The following is a 22558-nucleotide window of genomic DNA, read 5'->3' on the forward strand; positions in this document are numbered from 1 at the left end:
AGGTGTTCCGCTGTAACTTCAATCACTGTCTGAAGACACTTCTGGGTGTCACTAGGAGTGTAGGTGTGATATTTAGCTGATGAATTCCACCCAAGAGTCTTAAAGTCTTGATTAAGAGAATGAATCAAACAGTCTGGGTGAATTCTTCTTTTCACTTTAAAATAGTTTAACTAGGAGTAGAGGATTTAATTCATGGGTGAAGCTGGAATCAGAATCTCTGTCTTGAGATGAAAATCAGTACAATTGAAGATGAGGAAGAAACAATGTCTCTGTGCTATATAAGTTTCTGAATCTTCTGAAAAAATAGCCTAAATTCTGAAAACTTTAGCAAATTGAAATCAGAAAAAAGAATTATAAATCTGATCAAAGAATACTTTACATCAATAACGTTAACTTTAATCCCTTTACATATACATTTTTCAACATTTCAAAATGAAAAGGGTATTTGAACTGAAAAATGAAACCACATTTAGAAATTTTGAAACAGGATATTTCAATAATGTAAAAACTTTTTTCCATAATATATTTCTAATGAGAATTTTCAAGACCAATCCTTTTTCGCAAACAGTGCTACTCTTATTGACTAATATTTCAAGTAAAACATTTAATTGAAAAATTCCTGATCAAGTCAAATGGCAATATACACTATCTTCATGATAGACAGAAAATTATATCAAAACTCAACACTTGTTTGCTTAAACACTCACCAGAATTGCCTTGCTTGCTGTTGTTCTTTGGCTTTTATAAGCATTATTGCTCCTGTTGTTTATCACTAATAATATTGGAAACAAATAGACTTTACCTATTTGGTGGAAGACAGAAAACTTGAATCTTTGGAATTTACTTCTCTGCAATGGGAATAGTTAAACTACAAATCAGATTATTTTTGCTGGTATATTATTGACTGTTTTCATAGAATTATGCTTACACATCTTGAGTATATCTGCAGCAGCTAGAAACTCCAAAACATACAAGGGAATCTTGATTCCCTTATTTTTATTTATGCAGGAATAAGAGAGAGAGTCATTTAAGAAACCTGCAATATAAGAAATCTTCAAGTTAATTCATGAATGGGGGACTCCACAATTGCTGTTTTCCGTAATAAGCATATGCTTCTAGGGATGACTTTGCCTTAGGTTTCTACACAGTTTCTCTACCTAATTTGCTGTATGGCTAACCCATGTCTGTCTCATGTATATTCTTTCCAGCTTCTATGCAAAGGACTAATACCTTCCCCCTATCAACTTTTTGTACTTTTTTTGCTTCACCTAATTTCTATTCGTAACCAACTTCAGACACGATTATCATAAATAAGGGGATTTCTCGCTTATGGACAGCAAGCAGAAGCATGTTTTCTCCAGTTTGTTGTTCCTATTTATAGGTTGTTACCTACTTGTATTTAAAAGTCACTTTTCTGTTTTACCTTAAATTACCTTCTGCTTAAAGAATCCCAATCCTTAAAATGCAGTAAGAATCTTCAAATAACAGTGGGTATTCTGTAGGGGTTTTTCCAGGCTCTGCTACTTTGCGGGCAATGGTTATAATGTTACAGGAGGACAGCAAGACTCTTTTATTTCTTCCTCAAGTTTTACTTATTAAATATTATATATATATATATGTATGTATGTTGGACACATTCTTCATACAAATATAGGGGAACATGAGCAGGCTGCATAATATATTTTACGAGTGAGATATTCACTGTTTAAAAGAAAGCTTTCAATAGAATTGAAAGCCAAAGATTTAATGGCAAATGTGTAACTTCACTGAGACATATTGTTGTATTTTAGTTCAATGAATAATGACTAATAAAACCATCATTTTACGGAATTGATATTTTCAATATATTCTGAAATAAAAATATACATTTTAATAATTTTTGTTTTGAAGCTCAAAATTTAGGAAATATTAGGTTAAAACCATAAAAATAATGAACCAGTTATGCCATTAATCATAAAACAAAGAATTTGAAGCTATTCCTTTTCATGTGCAAAATATTGTTTCCATTTCAATGTATGGCATAAGCTGAAGCTTCTATAAAAATATTTATAGTAAAATACAGCATAAATCTATAATTACATTTAATCAGTTTTAGAAAGATGCATCCAATACTTAGACACTGTAAAATTATTTAGAATAAGTCAATTTTACTTCAGTTACTGCTGAAGTAACAAAAATGATGTAATAGTCTTTTGTAAGCTGAATAGCATATTTGTTCTTATCTACACAAAGCCCTGTAAATAACCTACAGGTTGTTAGCCATTACTTAATTCAGCATCCAAAATGCACACTTTAGCTCCTCCATATTAAAGCATGATGAACAGAGTGCTTTAAATAACCATTAAGAACCAGATGCATTTTAAGCAATGTAAGGAAGAGTTACAGAAAATAATTATGACTTCCCATGTAAATACCTTCTTAGAATTCCCTCCACTGAATGTGCAAACCCCTGTGAAGGAACTGAAAAGTCTTTAGTGGATTGTCTTGGAACAGATCAGCAAAGCAGAAGTCAGTATCTAAGATAAGGTGCTCCCTGGGCCATGGGCATAGTAAAGCATCATGCAAGGTATGAAGTCACACTATCATTTTCATCTTTCTGCTTTCAGTTGGCAGTCACGTTGGCTTCCTTCTGACGTAGTCTTTCTTTCTGTTAAAGAAAGAGAGTTCTATTGTCATTTTTGTCTATAATTTTCCATTTCCTTTCAAGTTGCAGTGATCATTTGGTCTAGAAGACTCAGAAGTACTAAACAAGCCGCAGTAGATTAGAGTTTTCTTTAATTAAAAAAAAAATTAACACCTAGAGCACTCAAGGAAGGCTCAGAACCAGTTCATTATTTACTGTAGAAAAACTGAACTTGCTTTAGGTACACACTCTTCAAATACCGTGTAGCTTTAAAAACACGCAGCTCTGTGAAGACCAGTGCAGCTAGAGAAAACGAGATACATTTCAAATTCACGTAAATCTAATACCTTCTCTTGTCTGGAGTGGTTTCTGCTGACATAAAGGCTCTAATTTAGCATTAGCTAGATTCTGCTGTTTAATGACCTCTTCCCACGCAAGCATAGTCATTCATACCTCTGCCGCCTGTCCTGCAACTGATATGGTCTGCTGGGAATGGAAATAATATACTGATTCCTTCATGTACATTCCCTTCCTTAGTCTCTTGCTTCCTACAGTTTGAGAAATGCTGATCTAACCTACGTGTCTTGTACATAGACAAAAAAGCTTTTATCTACAGTGCAAATTATTAATCCTCTTTTTGTGTTGTATTAAAAAACTGGGAAACAGCAAGGAAAAAAATGGGCATTTAATCCCTTCTACCACTATTCAACAGAACAGACAAGATTTTGTAAGGTTTGGAAAAAACCCAGATGCTCAGCTGTTGGACAAACATACGCAGTGATCCTCAATGCACTACGGAGCATGGAAGAAAATACAAGAGACTTCAGTTAAAGCAGGGAAGAAAACAGAAAAGCAGCTCTTATCATATTTTGTTATCTAAAACAGCAGAGCCATGCTTAGGTGCAACTAAACTCAGTTTTAAAATTAACTGTTGGACTATCATAGTGCATAAGCTTAAAATTTCTCCTCGGGAAGAAAATCACTCCTACATTCAAACTAAGCATACTATGTCACCCTTCAACAACAGCAGAAACCTGCCATCAATTTGAATGACAAAAGTAGTGTCACAAAAACCTTTCGGAATGTCATACTGAGAAACACATCATACCAGGCTGGCTGTAGGATTGATTTTCTTCGTTTCAACTTTCTTCTCTGCAGTTAACTTGCTTACTGATTGCTGAGCCACTTTAATTCTGAAACAAAACACATAGAAAAGACATTGATAGAGTCAAAGAAATTAAAAGTGTTCTGGCTCTTGTTGGTATATACTCTTTATCTGTAAGAACCACCACCACTAACTGTTTTTAGGCATATTAGCCCAAACTATTATTATTCAAAGGCACTTAACAAAGTACCAAAAGTAGATCAAAGTACATTTTTAAACAGAGAAAATCAAAAGCAAAAGGACAGTCTGCCTGTATTGCTCACTGAATATGTCAGCAGGCAAATGATGTCTCTGTTCTTGCAAGATCTGGGTTTTATGAAGTACCTGGGCTTTATGGAGCATCTTTCCCACCAAAAAAGCTGCAGTGTCAAGGCAAGAAGATACTCCTCTGAAAAAACCCAGTAGCTGGCTCAATCTGTTGTACATATAGAATATACTATTTTAGTAGGCCATTTGCCAGGCTACACATTGTATTTCCTCTGAAAACCTTGAAATAAAAGCATCTGCCAGTTTCTCCTTAAAATTTTCCCCGTTGCTTTACATGAATTGACTGACCAGCCTCACTGATGCGGTAATAGAAGGAGAGGCAAGTTAGAAGGGGCTCTTGTCTCGGGGTAGTTAAACCTGTCTTGTGTGCAGCTACAGACCAGTCTACTGAAAGCGCTACTTTCAGGGGAAAGAAGAACACAGATCTGATTCCTCTGTTTCTTGCTTTTTGCTCTTAGGGTCTTGCATACAGGACCCTTGTCTCTCTGAATCTGCCCAGCTATCAGTGCCTTTAAAATGCTGATGCTGTGAACATCTACTTTACAATTCTATATGCAAAATGCAGAGAGAAAGAGGTTTTGAGTGAATTTTAATAAGCAAGGAGAACTCAGCAAACCAATTTTCACTAATGCTCACCAAATCAGTCTTTTACTAGAAACAACACATTTCTTGGCACTCTTGAACTGAAAAATTGTACTTTCTTCTCCTATTTAATTTTTTCCACTGGCAGAAATAATTGCTATGGCCAGTCAAAAAGTATTTAAAATACCACGTCCAGTTCAAACCACTTTCGACACACTCAATTTTTGAGGAATTTTGGAAGAAAAGCGAAAAGGAAAGTGGATTATAGCTGCAATTACTGATGTGTACTTCCTTGCTGTAACACTAGCAGCAAACTAGATTTTTTAAAAAAATATAAAACACGTTCATAAGTTTATTATTAAGTTTATCAATGCTCAGTGCTGGAAACTAAAATTACTTCTCTAAGCAATGTATTTTAGAAGCATCTACTGGGTAGTTCTTGGTGCTGTCTTACTTTCCAGTGCTCAAGAACAGGAGGAAACAGTTACACTACTTTCAAGTAAACTTATTTTCAACACTGTTTAGCTACAACATTGATTCAAGCTGTAAGTACACCCTCATACATAAATATGAAATTATTATTCTGTATGTTTTTAAATTTATCTGAAGTCTTTTTAAAACTTAATTAGTGTTCTGTGTTTCTACAGGTAAACAACTAAGCGGCAACATACCATCCCATCTTTTTACAATTTTGTTAATCAGCACAGTTTACTTCTTAATGATGGACAATAGCACCCACTGGACAGCATGCTATTACTCAAAACTACAAAGTTTATGTGAAGATGATGTATTTCAAGTGACAGTATTCGGGTTCAGCAGAATCACACCAAGAGATCAAGTTATAAACTATTCCCTGTTTTGAGCGCATTTTCTTTTTGCCCATGTTCTCTTTGGTCCTAGGAGTCTTTTCAGAATAGTTTTTAACCACTTAGTGTCTGTATTTTCATCTGAAGAGAGAATTATTGCGATTATAAACTTCTAGACTTAAAAACAAAACTATGGCTCTCACTGACTGAGGCTCTGTGTATTTTATTCCATATTTGCACAATTTCCATGAAACCTGGATTTTTTAAAATAGAATGCATAGTTTGGAATACAGAATAAAAATAAACCATTGCTAACATGATTTGAATCATATGATATATGGCACATAAAAATGACAGACTAGTTATGTATTACACTTTGGCCTCCTAGGAAAAAAAGCCATCACTTTGCTAACATATGACTGATAAGATTACCAGGCATTATCAGAAACCTACGTGCATAATTTAAAAGGAATGTAACTCTTTGGGATTTTTTAAAAGCAGATGGCTCAATTTTGAGAAAGTAGTTACATCAGTGAAGCACCCATGTTGTAAAGGTGCCTTATAAATAAAAATAATTCTTTGTTAAACATGGACAGGATACCACAACTGGCTATTCTGTTTGGAAGCACTATCCTTGAAATAAGGAAGATGAAATAGTATAAAAACTATCAAATTCAACATCATAAAATTGGCTAACAGCAGAAGTCTAATCGTCATTTTTTTCCATTATTTTACTTTCATTAAAAAGCCCTAGATATGAACACATGATTTTAATCGTTAGCTATGACAGCCTTCCATCAAAACTTACAAACACACACAATATTCTTTACCCGCGTGCAGCTCTGGAGTCCCCAGCACAGTAAAGACATGGACCTGATGGAGCAGGACCAGAGGAAGGCCACAAAGATGATCAGGGACTGGAGCACCTCCCCTGTGAGGACAGGCTGAGAGAGCTGGGGTTATTCAGCCTGGAAAAGGGAAGGCTCCGGAGAGACCTTCTAGCAGCCTTCCAGTGCTTAAAGGGGGCCTGCAGGAAAGGAGGGGGCAATCTTTTTAGCAGGGACTGTTGTGATAAGGAGTAATGGTTTTAAACTAAAAGAGAGCGGATTTAAACTAGATACAAGGAAGAAATTTTTTACAATGAGGATGGTGAAACACTGGTGCAGACTGCCCAGAGAGGTGGTAGAAGCCCCATCCCCAGAAACATTCAAGCTCAGGTTGGACGGAGCTCTGAGCAACCTGATCTAGCTGAAGATGTCCCTGCTTACTGCAGGGGGTTTAGACTAGATGGCCTTTAGAGGTCCCTTCAAGCCCAAACTATTCTATGATCTAAAGCTGAATGTATGCCCAACACTTGACTAAGTCTGTTACTGAAACAGATAAGTAAAACCAAACAAATCATATACTTAAAGAATGATTAGTAACTAGACAAACTCAGTTAATTCAACTTAGGTATTCCTCTTCTCTGTTCAATCTATCTTTTTTCTAACACTTTTCCTTAGCACAAATAGAAATAATTTCCTATTTGCATAAATCATATAATAGCATAACTTTGTTTGAAAAGCTTTTCATTAAAATGCCAAAAATTGGAAGTATATTAAAGTTAGAAGTAAAATTAGAGATGAAAAAGGTACAGAACGAACAAAATTACATATGAAGTACATTCAAAAGGATAGAACTAAACAATTATCTTCTGATCTTTTCTTAGACCTATGTATTATGCTATTAACCAATATGCAGATACACTACACAACATACTATTATTTTTAGTTAACTTAAAATAAACTATTGAATGTATTATAAAGGTAAGACATTAATTTTAATTTATGAGAATTTATATAGATGTAAATTGTTTAAATCCTTCTTATAAAAGTATAAACTTCCATGACTACTTTTAATTGTTCAGCAATTAAAGTCTGTTTGAAGTAAAACAAAAGCAAAGTGATAGAATGTCAAAATACAAGGGAAATAATTATTCTGTTAAATTTCCCTTCTTCCTTGTGAGTAATTGCATTTATATTAGATGATAATGAAGGTGGCCAATTTTAAAATTTATACTTTATAGAAACCAGGTGGAATAGAAAAGAAGTTGAGGGAATATGTGAAATCCACTTAAGTCTTGTGTTCAGTATAAGGGCCAACAAAACATCTAAAGAGGACTTTGAAATACTTTACTAAAACATTTACTGTAGATTTACTAGAATTAGTGTCTTAGTGACACTGGCACTGCTTAGGGGGTGAGATTTACAAAGTATTGTCTCAAACCATTTACTCACTTCATCTTGTTACTTAAGCTCATTCATTACTTAAGTGTTTACACCTCCAGGGATCGTGGCTCAACCACTTCCCTGGGCAGCCTGTTCCAGTGCTTGACAACCCTTTTGGTGAAGACATTTTTCCTAATGTCCAATCTAAACCTCTCCTGGCGCAACTTAAGGCCACTTCCTCTTGTCCTGTCACTTGTTACTTGGGAGAAGAGATCGAAGCCCACCTCACTACAAAGTCCTTTCAGGTACTTGTAGAGAGCAGTAAGATCTCCCCTGAGCCTTCTTTTCTCGAGGTTAAACAATCGCAGTTCTCAGCTGGAAAGATAATTGGGACTGGTAAATTCTTCAGCTTAGGGAAGTTCAATTAATGTGTATCTCCTTATCTTGGAAGAAACAGTAGAAAAACAAGCCCTGAGATAGAGCTCCACAATTTACAACTTATAGGTGTAGGCTGAACAACATGAACTAGGCACCCCACCAACCAGTCTATACCCTGTCTGAGTTTTTGTCGTGTGAATTAATGTGCAGGGGAGCAGCTCACACGAACTGGACATTTACAGAGGCATGACCATGAGGGGGAGTTTGGAGATGTGCAAAGGAATGGACTTCATAAAAAGATTTTTTTTTTTTAATTCCTCTATCAGTACAAAATAGCATAGATGGACACGCTAGTCTAGCTGTGTTTTAGATATTTCATGGATGAGAAACTGGGACTGAATCTAATAGATGTGAAATCAAGGAGGAAGAAATGGGAATAGAAAAGTCAACAGAAGTATATCTAAAACAGCAAAGCAAGAAGGGATAGAAGTGTGCAGTAAAACACACTAGAAAAATATTGACAAGGACACTTTTGAACAGAGAGCACTGCAGAAGACAAAGACCAGAAAGGACGGTAGAATAGCTGAATCACAACACAGAGACAAAAGGTGTGCAGGTGCTAATTTAGCAAGCAATAACACGAGGACAAAAGATGACAGAACGCAGGTCGGTTAAGCCTTGAAATCTGACCAGCTGCAACATGGATGTGTTCAAAGGAAAAGTTACTGTCCTTCAGCAGCAAGCAAAAGAGGTCAATACACCTTAGTAAATAAAGAAGATGTGTTGTCAACTGTAATATGGAAAACTGTATATGGAAATCAACTGTAATATGGAATGCAAAATTGAATGAAATTATCAAAACAATGTATTTCTAAATAGGAGAACCATGACTCCAATACTGCACATAAATCTTTACTATGAGCAATGGGAATGCCTCTATGTGTCAGGTGGTGTCTTGCCCTGTAAATTGGATGCAAGTCAGGCCTCAACTTAGGAGATATTAGTGAAAAATAACTACATTATTTTTATTCAAAATTATTATTTTTATTTTGTAACTAGGGACACAGAAGCTAAATCTAATCATAAACCCGTATTTATTAAAACTTTCCTTCATAAGCTCATGACAATGTTCTTCCTCCTTACAGGAAAAGATATCAAGCCAGGGACTAACCAGATAAACTCATTATCATTTTTACCCCTGCTTCCCATTCAAGTCAGACAGAAGAAGGTGTGAGCTGGCATGCTCCATGCTCTAAAGCCCCCAGTTAGGAAAACTAGAATCCCTTCTAAACAAGCTAGTTGCTACTCATGTGTGTTCAGGCTCTGCCATTGTACAAAGACAGAGACCAAATTTTCTGATTCTCTCTTAGCCTCTTCATGTTCTGGAATAATCCATTCTCTTCACTTCTACAGCTCCTTCCATGCAGCTGGTGGGTTATGTGGATAGCTGTGGGTTATGAAATAGCTGGGAATGACAATTATATGCCACCTGAGCATTCAAACTTCTCCCATAAGACCGTGTTGGCACAGGAATTGTTGTGCAAAGCAGATCTTCAGATATGGGTGGAGATGAACAAGCAGAGGTAGTTCCAGTCAACATCAACTTTTCAACCTAGAGCCAAGCTACATATCCAGCCCAGGTCCTTAACACAGTTGAACAGTGACTCCCCTTGAGAGACTAAGAAATATCCCCATGGCTCAAATTCCTTTCATGTGTTACATGCCTTACTGCTCTCAGTCATATAATAATTTCTGTATGCAGCCCATAAACTAATCTTTTAGTAACGGCACCGTTTCCTGAAAACACTGTTAGCCCATGCAACATAACAGGCTACAGTTCAGTCTCAAAATTTTAGGAGACAAATGCCCGTGTATTACCTGGCCTGACAGATGAGGACATGGTTTAGTGGTGGACTTGGCAGTGCTAGGCTAATGGTTGGACTCAATGATCTTAAGGGTCTTTTCCAACCTAAATGATTCTATGATTCTGTGATTTTATAGAGGTCTTGGTTAGCTTCACAATTAGGAGCCTTATAACAAACTGTGAAGTTTGAACATTGTCCACTTCTATTACTGTGTTGTACAATACAATTGCCTGATCAAGCCTCTAGGCTTAAATCTTCTGGAAAATACTTTGTCATTATTGATCAAATCTTCAAATTGCATTTTGAATAAATGTTCACCAACTAAATCAGTACAAATACAGTAAAACGTATGTTGTCAGTGGAATTTGTCTCCAAATCTCAAACTGCTAGTACACTTGATAGATTTCTATTTTTTATGGATCTACTGACAGTGTTTTGATTATCTTTATAAAGTGGGTGAGAAATTTTAGCTCTGTAGTCACAAGAAAAAAAAAATCTATTTTTGTGCCTTTAGGAAACCTGGTCCATAAGAAAAACCAATAGGAAGGAAAAGGCTACACCAATTTGTATCAAAAAAACGCTTCAGTCCATCTGAGCTGGCCACTAGCAGACACCCAGGAGCATATAAGGACAGCCAAAGCATACAGTGATAATTCACCAGAATACTTTCGCAGCTGGAAACTCTCTTCATAGGTTAGTCCTTCATGGATTTTTCTAATACAAATTTGTGCTGCCACCATTTGGAAGCAAGGCAAGCTTTTGGCATCTGTGACTTCTTGTGGCAAAGTGCTCAAAAGATTAAGTATGCCTTCTGTAAAGAGGCATCACTGCATTCGGCTTGTACCAGCCACTTGCTAATTCCATTTGATGCTCTTCAACTGTAGTTTTAGATGAGGTATGTAATGACTATTTCCCATTCAACCTTCATGCTTGTACAGATCCCTATCATAACCTTTTCAGCATGGTCCTTCCCAAGCCAAAGAATTCCCCTTTATTTAAATGGTTCCTTATGCAGAAGCTATACCTGATCATTCTTATTCTTACCTCTCCCAGCTCTACCACATTCTTTTGGAGAGGAAGGGAGAATAACTTCATATGGGTAACTGTAGATTCATATAATGATTCAGTGATGTTTTCTGTTTTGTTGTATAGTGCTTTGCTAATGCCACCTAAAAAGAAATGCTTTTTTTTTTTTTCCCAAGAGCAAGAGCCTTGATACATGCTCTACAGGAAATAGACATTTCTGTTTTGCAGTACAGGCCCGTAATCTGTAATTATCTCCTCAATTTGCCCCATAGCTACACCTTAACCTTAGAAGCATGTAAAAATCCTTCCTTTTCCCTCTGCATTGCTAAACAATCTGGTACAACTCTTCATTAATTCATGTACCAGCTACTTCAACCCTACCTTTCTGGTATAGACACTGGCCATCTAAAATCTACTTAAAATGCATGTGGAACGTAGACCTGTAGAATGTCACCTTCTTCTCCTCCTTCACTGAAGCACAATTAACTTAAAACTCATTCCAAAAGCTTTTATATGACAACGAACCACTAGCCTCCAGCTTAGTAATGTGTAGGGGACATTGATCAAATTTTCTCACAAATATGTTGCCTTTACCCCGATGCTGCAATTATGTGCACAAGGAACTCCCAGCACAAATCCACAGACACCCAATGATCCTAACGAACATATTTCAAATATTTCCTTAAAACTCATTTCTGTTGTGATATCAATTTGCCTTATTAGATCATTAGTTTAATATCAAATGAAATAAACAACATTACACTCATCTTTTGGCTTTTATCATACATGCAGATCGTATGACACCTGCATGATGCCCTATTTTGGAGTGTTTGACTAATGCTTAGGACAGAGTGTTCTACCATAGTACAAATAGATCAAAATGGCTGCAAACCTAGACTCTCAGCGACTCCCATTATCTTAGGTAACATATAAATGATGCACAATAGATGAAAGAGAAATTCACTTTTTAAATCAAACTATAAAATAAATCTGGTCTTCTAAAATAGATACAATGTCTTGAACCAAAGATTATTTCTCCACCTGTGATATCGAAAAAGAAAATATAATCCACTAGTTCCTCTGTGGCAACTGTTTCTGTCAAATTTCAGTCATTTGTTAGGCACATGATAGTCTCCTAATTAGCTTAAACAATGTTTAAAAATATTAAATATTGTATTGGCCAGCAGCTAAGAGATTTTGCAGTTTTCGTATTATCTCCTATGACCATGTGGTGTTACAAACAAGGACTCTCCAGACTTATTCTTTTCCTGTGCAGAAATAGAGGGCAATGAATACAATTAATTCTGTATTCAATATGTGGAAGAGCTGGGCAGAAAGCTACAGCCAACTCCAATTTACTATAATAAATAAAAATTAGTTGGGCACTGCTCAGTGTTTTTTCTTTTGTTAGGACATTTTCATCTTTTTACCATTAGCTACCTACACTGCTACAGTGAGAGCTTCTGCTTTTCAAACCTGTTCTTGCCTTTGTGGCAAAAAAAAATCACTATGTCTTTTTTCACAAGATTAAGCTGAAACCATCAACTTGCTTTGTGCTAAATATGAAATTCAAGAACAAAGAAAGCATTTTAAAAAAAGGACCTTTTATAAAAGGTACCATTAAAAATAGGACTTTTTTCCTCTCTTTAATATGAAGTATATAATTGTGTTCACTAAATAATGATTATGTCTTCTCCAGCTATTGAGAGAAACTTTGGTTCTCTTTTTCTTTTCTGAATTCTGACCTATAAAATGTGTATGTATGTTCAGTCTGAAAGGGATGGCTTAATCCAGTATGGTAACTATTGTAGCAATCTTATCTTTGCAATGTAAGCAGTGGGTCAAATTAACAGCAATAATTCCTTTTGTATTTAATTATTTCATATTTAAAGGGTAACACCCATAAACACACAGTGATAATCCTTGTCCCATTTGTTTTGCAAACCACATAATCACAGTTTGTGATGAAACTACTCACTACAAACTACTAGTATTTTTTCTGTATTTATACTTTTTCCCTATATTCAGACTTGGCCAGGATATCCTCTTAAAATATGCTTTAACAGAGCTTGAATGCTTTAATAGACTATAGACAGGCATTCATACATATATATAATGTATTTAAGTTGTTATAAACATATATTTGGTTTATTCTGAATTCATAGACATGTCCACTGCAAATAAAATTAGTAATCTAAGGAAGTGAGAGTGAAATCATATGCAATCTACTGTAGTGTAAGTGCCCTGTTGCCAAAAAAAAATACACCTTTGTTTTAGTCTTCAATTCAGTTCTCATCTCAAAATTTTATGAAGAGCATAAAAGCATAACAGCAGTTGATGTACCTAGATGCACAGACATACTAAATTATAAAGTTGTCAACAATGAAACTGGGTTTTGATGCAAAACAAAACAAATTCCCCAATGTTTGCTGAGATTATGGTGCATTTACATTAAGCTGTTTGTAAGAGCTGAAGAGGCAAAGTGAATTTTATTGTACTGTAGTTGCATGCTGGTATCAAAGGGAATACTATGTCTGAAAGAAAACTGTCATCATATTCCTATCAGGAATATGGTTTTGAAAATTTTCTTCATTTTATCTCTAAAGTCATTTATTTATCATATCACATATCATATCATATCTTAAATCGTATCGTATCTATCTAGGTTTGTTATCTATCTGTAACTCTGTCTTGCATTCCTAAATGGTGCGCAAATTTTGTCCAGGAAAGAGACAATGATTCAACTATATTTTGCAGGCAGTTAATTTATTTTCATGGTAGGTTAAATGCAGGGCAGCTCAGTTAAAGTGTTTCCTTTACTTTAAGAAAAGTCCCATAGAAATCTAATTAGATTTCTACAGTTGTGTTACATTTGGGAGCCAAGTAGTTTTTAGACAAAACAGGATCTTGCAGCTGAGGCTGTCATTTAGTTCAAGGCGGTACACTTTTTTTCCCCCTGAAATTCAGCGAGTTTAAAGTTGTCTGTTATACAATGCAAAGCAGTTAGTTTGCAGTATAAAATTTTAATTTTGGAAACAGATCTTTTGACCTATTTTTACTACTATTAATTTTAAGCTAATACAATTTTAACTACACCTTTGCATAATGGTAATTCTGCATATTTTAATTAAATTTTGAACTTTCTGAACCATATTTCTTGAGAGAAAAATTATAATCCAATATTAACATTGCTACATAAATGTAAACAATGAAATCCAATTTTAGTTATCTTTGTGATTAGATAATTCAGACACATTTTATGCTGAGTTTCTGCTGTTCCTCCTGAAATTTGAAGGGTAATCCAATTGTAAATGTGTTCACATAAGTTTATCAATGCTTCAGTTTCAGAATTGAAGTTTGAAAATATTGACTTACACTGCCAATTCTTCCTCTTTAAAATTTCCTTCAAAACCAAAGAATCGCTTCATGATAAACCGTTGTTTGTTGTTGTTGTTGTTGTTTTTTTAAATTAAATTACAGTCTTTAAAAATGCAAAACAAAAAGTGCATCCAATTAATTAGCCAGTTAAGGAAGACAGCTGTTCATTCCTGTCATACTAAGGTTTTTAGTCACCAATGTGCACAATGACTCTTAGCTTGCTTTCAAACTCTTTTGGACAGCAGCTCATCAACTGTTTGTCTCATACTTTGTAAAACAGAAACTTTAAATGGTCATGACTTTACAGGACATTTTCAGGTGAAGAAAATAGCTTTTCCATCATTCTAATCTACTGATGTCATGATGTTCTTCTTTTCAGTAGCACATTACAAAACAATTTAGGATGATGTAAACAGTTCTCCTGTCATTCTAATTTACTTATTACACAAGGCTCCTCATTTCAGCAGCTCATTGTCTTGATGAATCACCCAAACGTTAAATGTAAAGGACAATGAATTGTCATTTTGAAATTAATGAAACTTTGTAAAAATAATTTGAAGTGAACTCTGAAAAACAGTCTATAGAATCCAGAAAGTGTCAGCACTTTGAAGTTTATTATAGAATTTATTATTACTTGTTATAGTAACTGGTGCTCTGCATTCTACTGGTATTGCTTTACATTTATGAATAGGAATAAAGGTATCCAAAGGAGCTGATGAAATATTTGTACTGTATTTTTATTTGTACATTTTATTTGTGTAACTATTAAAACATGAGACATTCTCATCTCACCTCAAAATATAGCACGCACTTACAAAGATTTCTTGAATACTGTATTAAGAAAGTTAAGAAGTTATGTAGTGTCAAAACATTTACAAGGTATTTTAAATCAATTTCTTTGAAGGGATCATTGTATGCCATCAGCAAGGTGCTAATTACATAAAAAGGAATGGATGTACAGTCTGGGTGGTTTTTTTCCTTGGGTAGTTAATTTCTAGTCTTCCTAACTGCTGTTGTTACAAAAATAAGTCATGATTCAGCAGAAAATATACCCCTGAGATGATCTTTATCTGCAGTGACTGTTTATTTTACACAGTTTTTAATGTGTAAAACAAATCTGCATATTGATCTAGATGCAAGGAAATAAGAGTAAATTTGTAAACATTCGCAGTTTTCAGCTTCTAAAAATCAATCTATCAATACAAAAAGCTACAACTTTCAAGTGTTCAAAACCTGTAATATCTGTAAACAATGTTGATAAGGTTGATAATTGGGAATTTATAATTTTTACATGTTGTCCTTTAAAAATCTACTTCTACATGAACCGAAAAGCCCCACTGATTTGTAGCAAAATGAAAAATGTAAGTGTAAATGAGTTTACTACTTTTGCTGATACTTTTAAAAGACATTTTTCTTTAAATCTGTGTCAATTTGGAATAAGCACCTGGATTTATATTTCATGCTGATTAACCCATTCTTTTCCAAAGCATGACCACATTCCCACTCTTTAGGTCTTTTAAAGTGAATTGAGATATGGTAAGCATGGTGTGCTTGTAGTGGAATTGATTTTTCTTTGTAAAAGATTTTAAGCTTCTTTAAGAAAATCAAGAAAATAATTAAAGGTTTTCAGTTTGTTTTTTCTTCTGGTTGTTTTTTTTTGTTGTTGTTTTTTTTCTCTAACTAATAAAATCAGGAGACTGTGGTAAGATCTAGCGGCAAGTAGTTTGATGTCCTCAGCAGGACACCAAAAGTCAGAAGCAGTGCTGTAAATTCAGTGTGGGGCTTCGACACTGTGCTAAGTGTGGCCTGAATCTCTGGGGCTTCCCTTTGATGCAAGTGCAGTATATTAACTGGAAAAGCATTCACTTTTATTTGTCTGTACTGTCTGCGACAGCAATATCGCCTCATTTAGGCTAGTTCAACATGAAAATGCACAGAGAAGCAATCTGTTACAAATTAGCACAGCTCCCCTTTCATTTTACTAGCTAGTAATTGGAAGGGGTTACAAAAGTGTAATTTATCAGATTATATGTGTTTATCTTTTTGTGGGGACAGCATGCCTTTGGTGAATTTTCCTATGCACCCTGAGGGAATAATCTTTCCTTGATGCCCATTAGATCTGAAAGAAAACAATGACGCCTGTGAAATATAGGAGTATAATTTGTTGGGTTTGAGAAGGAACAGTTTCCCAGACATCTAAAATGGTACTAATGACTTTATTAGAACCTTACCGTTCCTTGGAAATGCTTTTGCTCTCTCGTTTCCAAATGGTCTTGAAGTCACTGCAGAATTCGTACCACACCGTGAAAACGTAGTTTGGTGTGATCTCCTTCTCACCAGGCTTTGGCTTTAGCCCAAAGTATCCCACTGTTTCTTCAAAGCTACGAGGGAGGGAGGAAAAAAACCTGTCAACATATAAGCCCACTGGGGAGACAGTTTCTCTGAGGGCTGGTTCCTGATCCAGTAGTCAAGGCTGGTAATTACCGTAACTCCTCCTTAGCCTTGGAAATCAGCAGTAATTCATGCTGAGTGTAACTAACCTTCCAACACCTACCTCATTCCCAGGAGGATAACTTACAGATGCATGAACCATCATAGAGATCTGTCACATAGGCAAATCACGGGCATTCAATCTAACTTCTTGCATTTCAGAAAATGCTATATTACATCTATAACTTTATTCTGCAACACTCCATGAAGATCTTACCCCCCCATTTATCTTTATTGAAGGACTATGGAAGAGTCACATGCCAAGCCAGGAAAAAATCTCCAGGCTTGGTCAAAAATAACCTTCAAGTACTTAGGGTGAATTGGAAGCAGCCACAAAAAAGCCACAGACAGTGCCAATAGCCAGTTTGCAAAGATTTTACTGAAAATAAATCATGTCCTTCCACATGTGTCAATAAGCAGATAATTAATTTTATGAAAATATATCGCCAATATTTTCATGCTCTGTATTTTTATTTTGTAATGTGGCTACTGAATTCTATACAGCTGGGTATTTTCAAAGCAGACTTTTCTTATAGACGATACTTCTGATAGTATTTTAATTGATTGTACATTTTTAACCTTTATGATATTGCATTGTATAGACAAAATGGAAAGATTCACATGACTAGGTATTTATCTAAACAAAACAAAAGTATGTTCACTTTTGTAAAGGTTGAATCATTTTTCTCTGCAAAGTAGATGTAACAATCCTGAAAAATTTGGTGATACTTATTAAAAATAACACTGTAATCTAAAAAGAAAGTTAACAACGTATTTCAAAATAACTCATTCTTAAGACATTGATTTTATTTAAGCAAAACAAAGTTATATTCTTCTTTATAGTTGCCAATAGGTCCAAAATCTAGAACACAGGAAGTGTAAATCTTGAAAAGAAAATAAATACGAGGTATTTTACAAACTTGTAAGGAGTCCCCAACTATTCAACAGATGTAGCTTCAGCAAATATTTCTTACTGAACTTATACTTGCATTTGCATAGCCCACATTGCATGTTTTCATACAGAATTGCCAAGGTTAGGGTCAAGGTTTTTTGATGTAGGTTGAGATTCAAGCTTTTAGCTAGGCTTGAAGAATATAAAGTAACCACCAAAAAATACAGAAGTTACCCCAGGAAAATAAAGGAATATATACTTAAGCTGCTTCCCAAAGTAAAGAAGTTTGGATTTTAGCCACACAAGCCAATATGCTCTGGGTTTTTTTGATACTTTTGGATACAGTTTCTAGGACATGCTGAAGAATATCACATATTGCTCAAGGTGAGCTATTGATAGAATAGTTTTTAAAATCCTCTTATATGACAATCTTAACCTTTTACATTTCTTACACAGGTTTTGTATGAAACGTGTAACTCTGTTTCAAGTTAATTGGTAATCCACGGTAATGGAATCACAATGAAATAAGTATGAATAAGCCCATAATATTCAGAGTTGAAGGGTCCTGTAGTAACACTAAAAGGATAAAATCAATAAATAAAGAAAAAATACAGCTTTAAATGTTTATGTAAACCATTCTGGGATTTCAAAATGGTTTTTAGTAGTATTTTAGTCATAAACTTTAGTCATAATCAAATGGTTAAAACAGTTTATGTCTACTGGGCAATGTCATTTCCATTCTATTCACTTGGGTCAAATTTTCCTCAGCTCTTCATACCCCTTGACTGCAATAGCTGAGCCAGGAACAGCAAGACCAGAAACTCTTTTCTCAGGTTTGCTTTATGTAACAGCAGCCCTGGTAGCATCATGTTCTCTTCTTAACAAGACCCTTCTTCTCCACCCCAGCTGTAGCTGATAGAGTTGTCTCTGCAAGCTCCAGGATTCTGAAATCCTGCACACCCTCACTCTGCCTTCACCCTGACACTTACTCCTCATCCCCTCTTCATGTTTCATCTTCAGCCCTTCCCCCTGTAGCATCATTTTGCTTTCACCCAGCTTAATCCAGCTTCCTGCACTGCCTTCTGACATTCAAAAGTAACAGACCTTTTTAGCAGCAATTTAAAATACTGAACCTTTAGTTAGGAATTGAAAAACCCAAACTCTGTATCACACAACTAACTGCTTAAGTCAGTTGCAAATTAAGTGTATCTCCATACTCTGGAGAGTCTACTCTGCTCCAGAAAGGCTACAAAGCGGGTAGAATATGAAAGACCTTGTGCCACAAAAGGTAGGTTTGTAGCTAGGTAGAAAGGGAGCAAGCCAGCCATCCATCCTTGTACAAATGAAATGAAGAGGCAAAGCCCCAGCTGATCTCAGGCAATAAATCAGCCCATTTATGCACCTTCTGCAAGTAAATGGGAACAGTTCACACCTAAGACTTGAACTGCATTTGGGAGGTGCCTCTCTTTTCCTGACTGTCTAAGAAGACTAACCTAGGTGTCTCAGTTAGGTGGAGTGACTCTGGACTCAGAAAAGTAACATAAAAATCCAAATTACCACAGATCTGCCTTTAGTGACCATGAAGAAAAAATATTGATACGAAGTAAAAATTACTTTACCTCTGTTGATTTATGGCAGTTCCATAGCTAACACAAACAAGGTTAAAGGTAGATCCTTGACTCTCACAAAAGTATAGTTTGGTAAACAAAATTTATTAGTAATACTAACTTATTAAATATTTTATATCTATCTATAAATCAATTTATCTCACTTTTCCCCCTATTTTGCCTCTGGCCTAAGTAAGGCACAGATATTCAAGCAATAAAAACATTAGGATTTCACTGGTTTCTTAGTATACTGCATTCAATAGCCTAAGTGCTGAAAACATTCAGTGATGATGAAATAGAGTTTTACTACATTAAGTAGTTAATCAGTTACTACAATATTCTGCAAAACTCCCATTCAGTTCAATGTTGACAGTAATTAAAACCTCAAACACAGTACATTGTTTGGCTAAAAACTCAACTGAACATTTTCCTGGAAGACTACATAAGAACTTTTCAGAAAGCATATTACTTCTTTGAAGTACAAATCCTTTTTCCTATTTAACGTAATTCCTAAGATCAATAACATCTTTGACCAAAATAAACTGCTAGAAAACACTAGTAAAAACCTTACCATTTTTGTGCATTTTCCAAGCTACTCTCTTCTTTTTCACGTTCTTCTTTAGCTGACAATGAAAAACATTTCAAAGATATAAATTACTGCCTTACTGTTTTAGAGATCCCACATATTAAACATTTCTTGCATTCAAAATTGGATGGGTGGTATACTAAATATAAAAAAAGTGATAAATTGCTAATTTTCAATTTTTATTTATTTCTTGTACCTAAATGAATGCTTCTAATGTATCAATAAAGTGTATTGGAATTGAAAAGTCATTTAAAAGCCATACAATAATATATACTGTTAGACATTAATCTGAATAGAAAGCAAATCATTGAACTTGACTTTCAGATTTTTTAAAAAAGAACATTAACTTGTGTATGTTTCTTTCTTGTTGCAGACCAGAACTTATAAATTTAAACCTGTTTTTGCAGCACAAATAATTGGAAATTCAATTGGAATTGAACAGGTACCAAACATAGTTAACACCAACTGTTCCATATAGCTATCACATTTTGTTCAGGAAGCTGGAAAGTGAAAACACATGTACTGTTTTAAATGTATGGTATGTACATGATTTTTTTGAAAAACCAGCCAGGAGTTTGAAATATGGTTAGTGAATCTGTGTCTCTCTGTTACAGAATGCTCACACCAACTACTTAAAAGAATTTGATTTTCAATGGATAGGCATCCGCTACTTCTGAAAATGTTTCCTGAGCTGGATACTCAAGCAAAAGCACAATTTTTTTCACAAAATGTTGATCAGTTATTCTTAATGCAGTGGAGCAACTTCTTCTGTGGCAGAATGCCACACATGTAAAACAATACTAACATGGAAAAGTTATTCCTATTCCATGCTAGAATAATCCTGTAAGTGCAAGTGTTAAATAAACAAAATTCAGACACTTCTTTATACAAAGATAAAAACTGTATTTTTGTGCTGGTTGAAATCCAGTTACAAACTTGAGTTCACAGGCAAGGCCATTGAGAAATTGATCCTGAATGACTCCATTTCATTATAAGGCTACCGACACAGAGGTTTGTACTAAGACAGTTAAAATAATTTAAAAACTGGACTACTTCAGAACATTTGGTGTTAACAAAACAAATTAATTTCAACTCATATGTTTACCTACATTGGGCAAGTGTGTTGGGGATACTTATTCAGATCATTTCAGTATGGCAAAAGCCAGAAACAATGTTGTGCGCCCTTTGCAAGAAAAATTATTAATTCTATATAATTAAATTCTCCACCTCAAATCTTGGTGGCCAGACAGCTGAAATTGAAATAGATAGGGCAGCTTTGATTTATTGCGTTCATCTCAGGCTCCTGAGAAATTCAGCTGAAGTTAACCTACTATACTTAATTCGTTACTTCTACAGCTCTTTCATTTTATATCATTAAAAGTAGAAAATGTAGGTTGGAACTCTGATGGTTCATCATCATACAAAATTAACCACGTACAGAAAAACAAAGATGGTTAAAAGCTGATCTGTGTATAAAATTGTACACTTTATGATTACATTAATAATTTCTTTCTAGTTAAGGAGATGAAAAATTGTTAACAAGGCACATTTCCCAACAAAGCCACATTCACAGCTACAACAGCAACTGAATAGCCTCAGGTCCCTGCACATGAACAAGAACGCAATAACTAACAAGGCAGCATGCTTATACGTTTATAGTTAGGTGACAAGACCTGACTTACTGACTTTTAATCTTGTAAGAACAGAATAAGGGAAGACAGAGGAAAGAAATTTTAATTCATTACAGAAAGTAGAAGAAAGGTGTGACTTCTAGGGAGGAATACACAAAGTTTACATTAATGTAACAGTGTTTGTGTGCCAATACAAGAGAAAAGAGGAAAGAAGAAAATAACTATTATATAACAAAGAGTATTTTCCATATTTTTAACTATAAGCATGGCTGCCAAGGAACTATTTAAAAGCATTTATTTGAAATTAGGATGTTGGGACTTGTTAAGAAAACAAATTAACAACTTTATGCAACAAATTCTAAGTAAACAGGAGTTATAAATACTACATAATGTGTAAACAAGAAACCAGGCCAATTCTCTAATCTTGCATACAATTTCTAAGTAATATTCCACTCAGAATTTGTAATATCCCGCTCTTTTCTCCCCCTCCACAACTTGCAATAACTAACACTATCAATCCTGTCAGTAAAGGTTTCCATGAAACATTGTATTTTCTTTAACAGAGTACTCAAAGCCCCACAGCCAAGATATCAAACCTTGTCTTAATTTGTGGAATTACTGAAGGCAATTAAAATAAATTACATAAATGAAAGAACTTCTTTCTCTTTATTTCTCTGGCAACACTACCTTTTCTCCCTTAAAATTTCCTTTTGCTGAAGTGGGATCATATAATTTTTTCATCCTTAGACCACATGCTTGATTTCAGTTTCCTCGGTTTCCTTAAGATAAGAACGTAGTAACAGCCCTACCAAACTAATTTCCATTAGGAGGAAAGTAAACAGGAAGTCCCACTGCAAATGCACTCCAATACTTAAATAGGCACAAAACAACCAAAATATGCTTGAGCATTCAGACAGCACTGAAACAGAGGTGGAGATGTACACCCCAGATAAATCTAATTCAAAGCTTAAATCTCTACTGTAAACACACTGGCCTCAGCCTCTGCTGCTTCAATCTGCTGATCTGATCTTACTGCACCAAATTATTCCATAATG

At 34.9% G+C, this 22558-nt stretch overlaps 1 protein-coding gene across 2 annotated transcripts in view; it reads right to left on the reverse strand.

Moving 5' to 3' along the window:
* Nucleotides 1-2602: 2602 nt before the first annotated feature.
* The window catches only part of FMN1 (formin 1), a 178775-nt gene continuing 158819 nt past the window's right edge, over nt 2603-22558 (reverse strand). For both annotated transcript variants that reach the window (XM_086462891.1, XM_086462892.1), the window contains 4 exons: nt 19858-19909; nt 16529-16678; nt 3732-3816; nt 2603-2647 (listed from right to left, as the gene is read on the reverse strand). In XM_086462891.1, the coding sequence (XP_086319017.1) occupies nt 2603-2647; nt 3732-3816; nt 16529-16678; nt 19858-19909 (332 nt within the window). The remainder of the gene's footprint in view (nt 2648-3731; nt 3817-16528; nt 16679-19857; nt 19910-22558) is intronic.

This window comes from Leptosomus discolor, chromosome 3 (genome assembly GCF_034619465.1).
Source record: "Leptosomus discolor isolate bLepDis1 chromosome 3, bLepDis1.hap2, whole genome shotgun sequence".
Taxonomy (NCBI): Eukaryota; Metazoa; Chordata; class Aves; order Leptosomiformes; family Leptosomidae; genus Leptosomus; species Leptosomus discolor.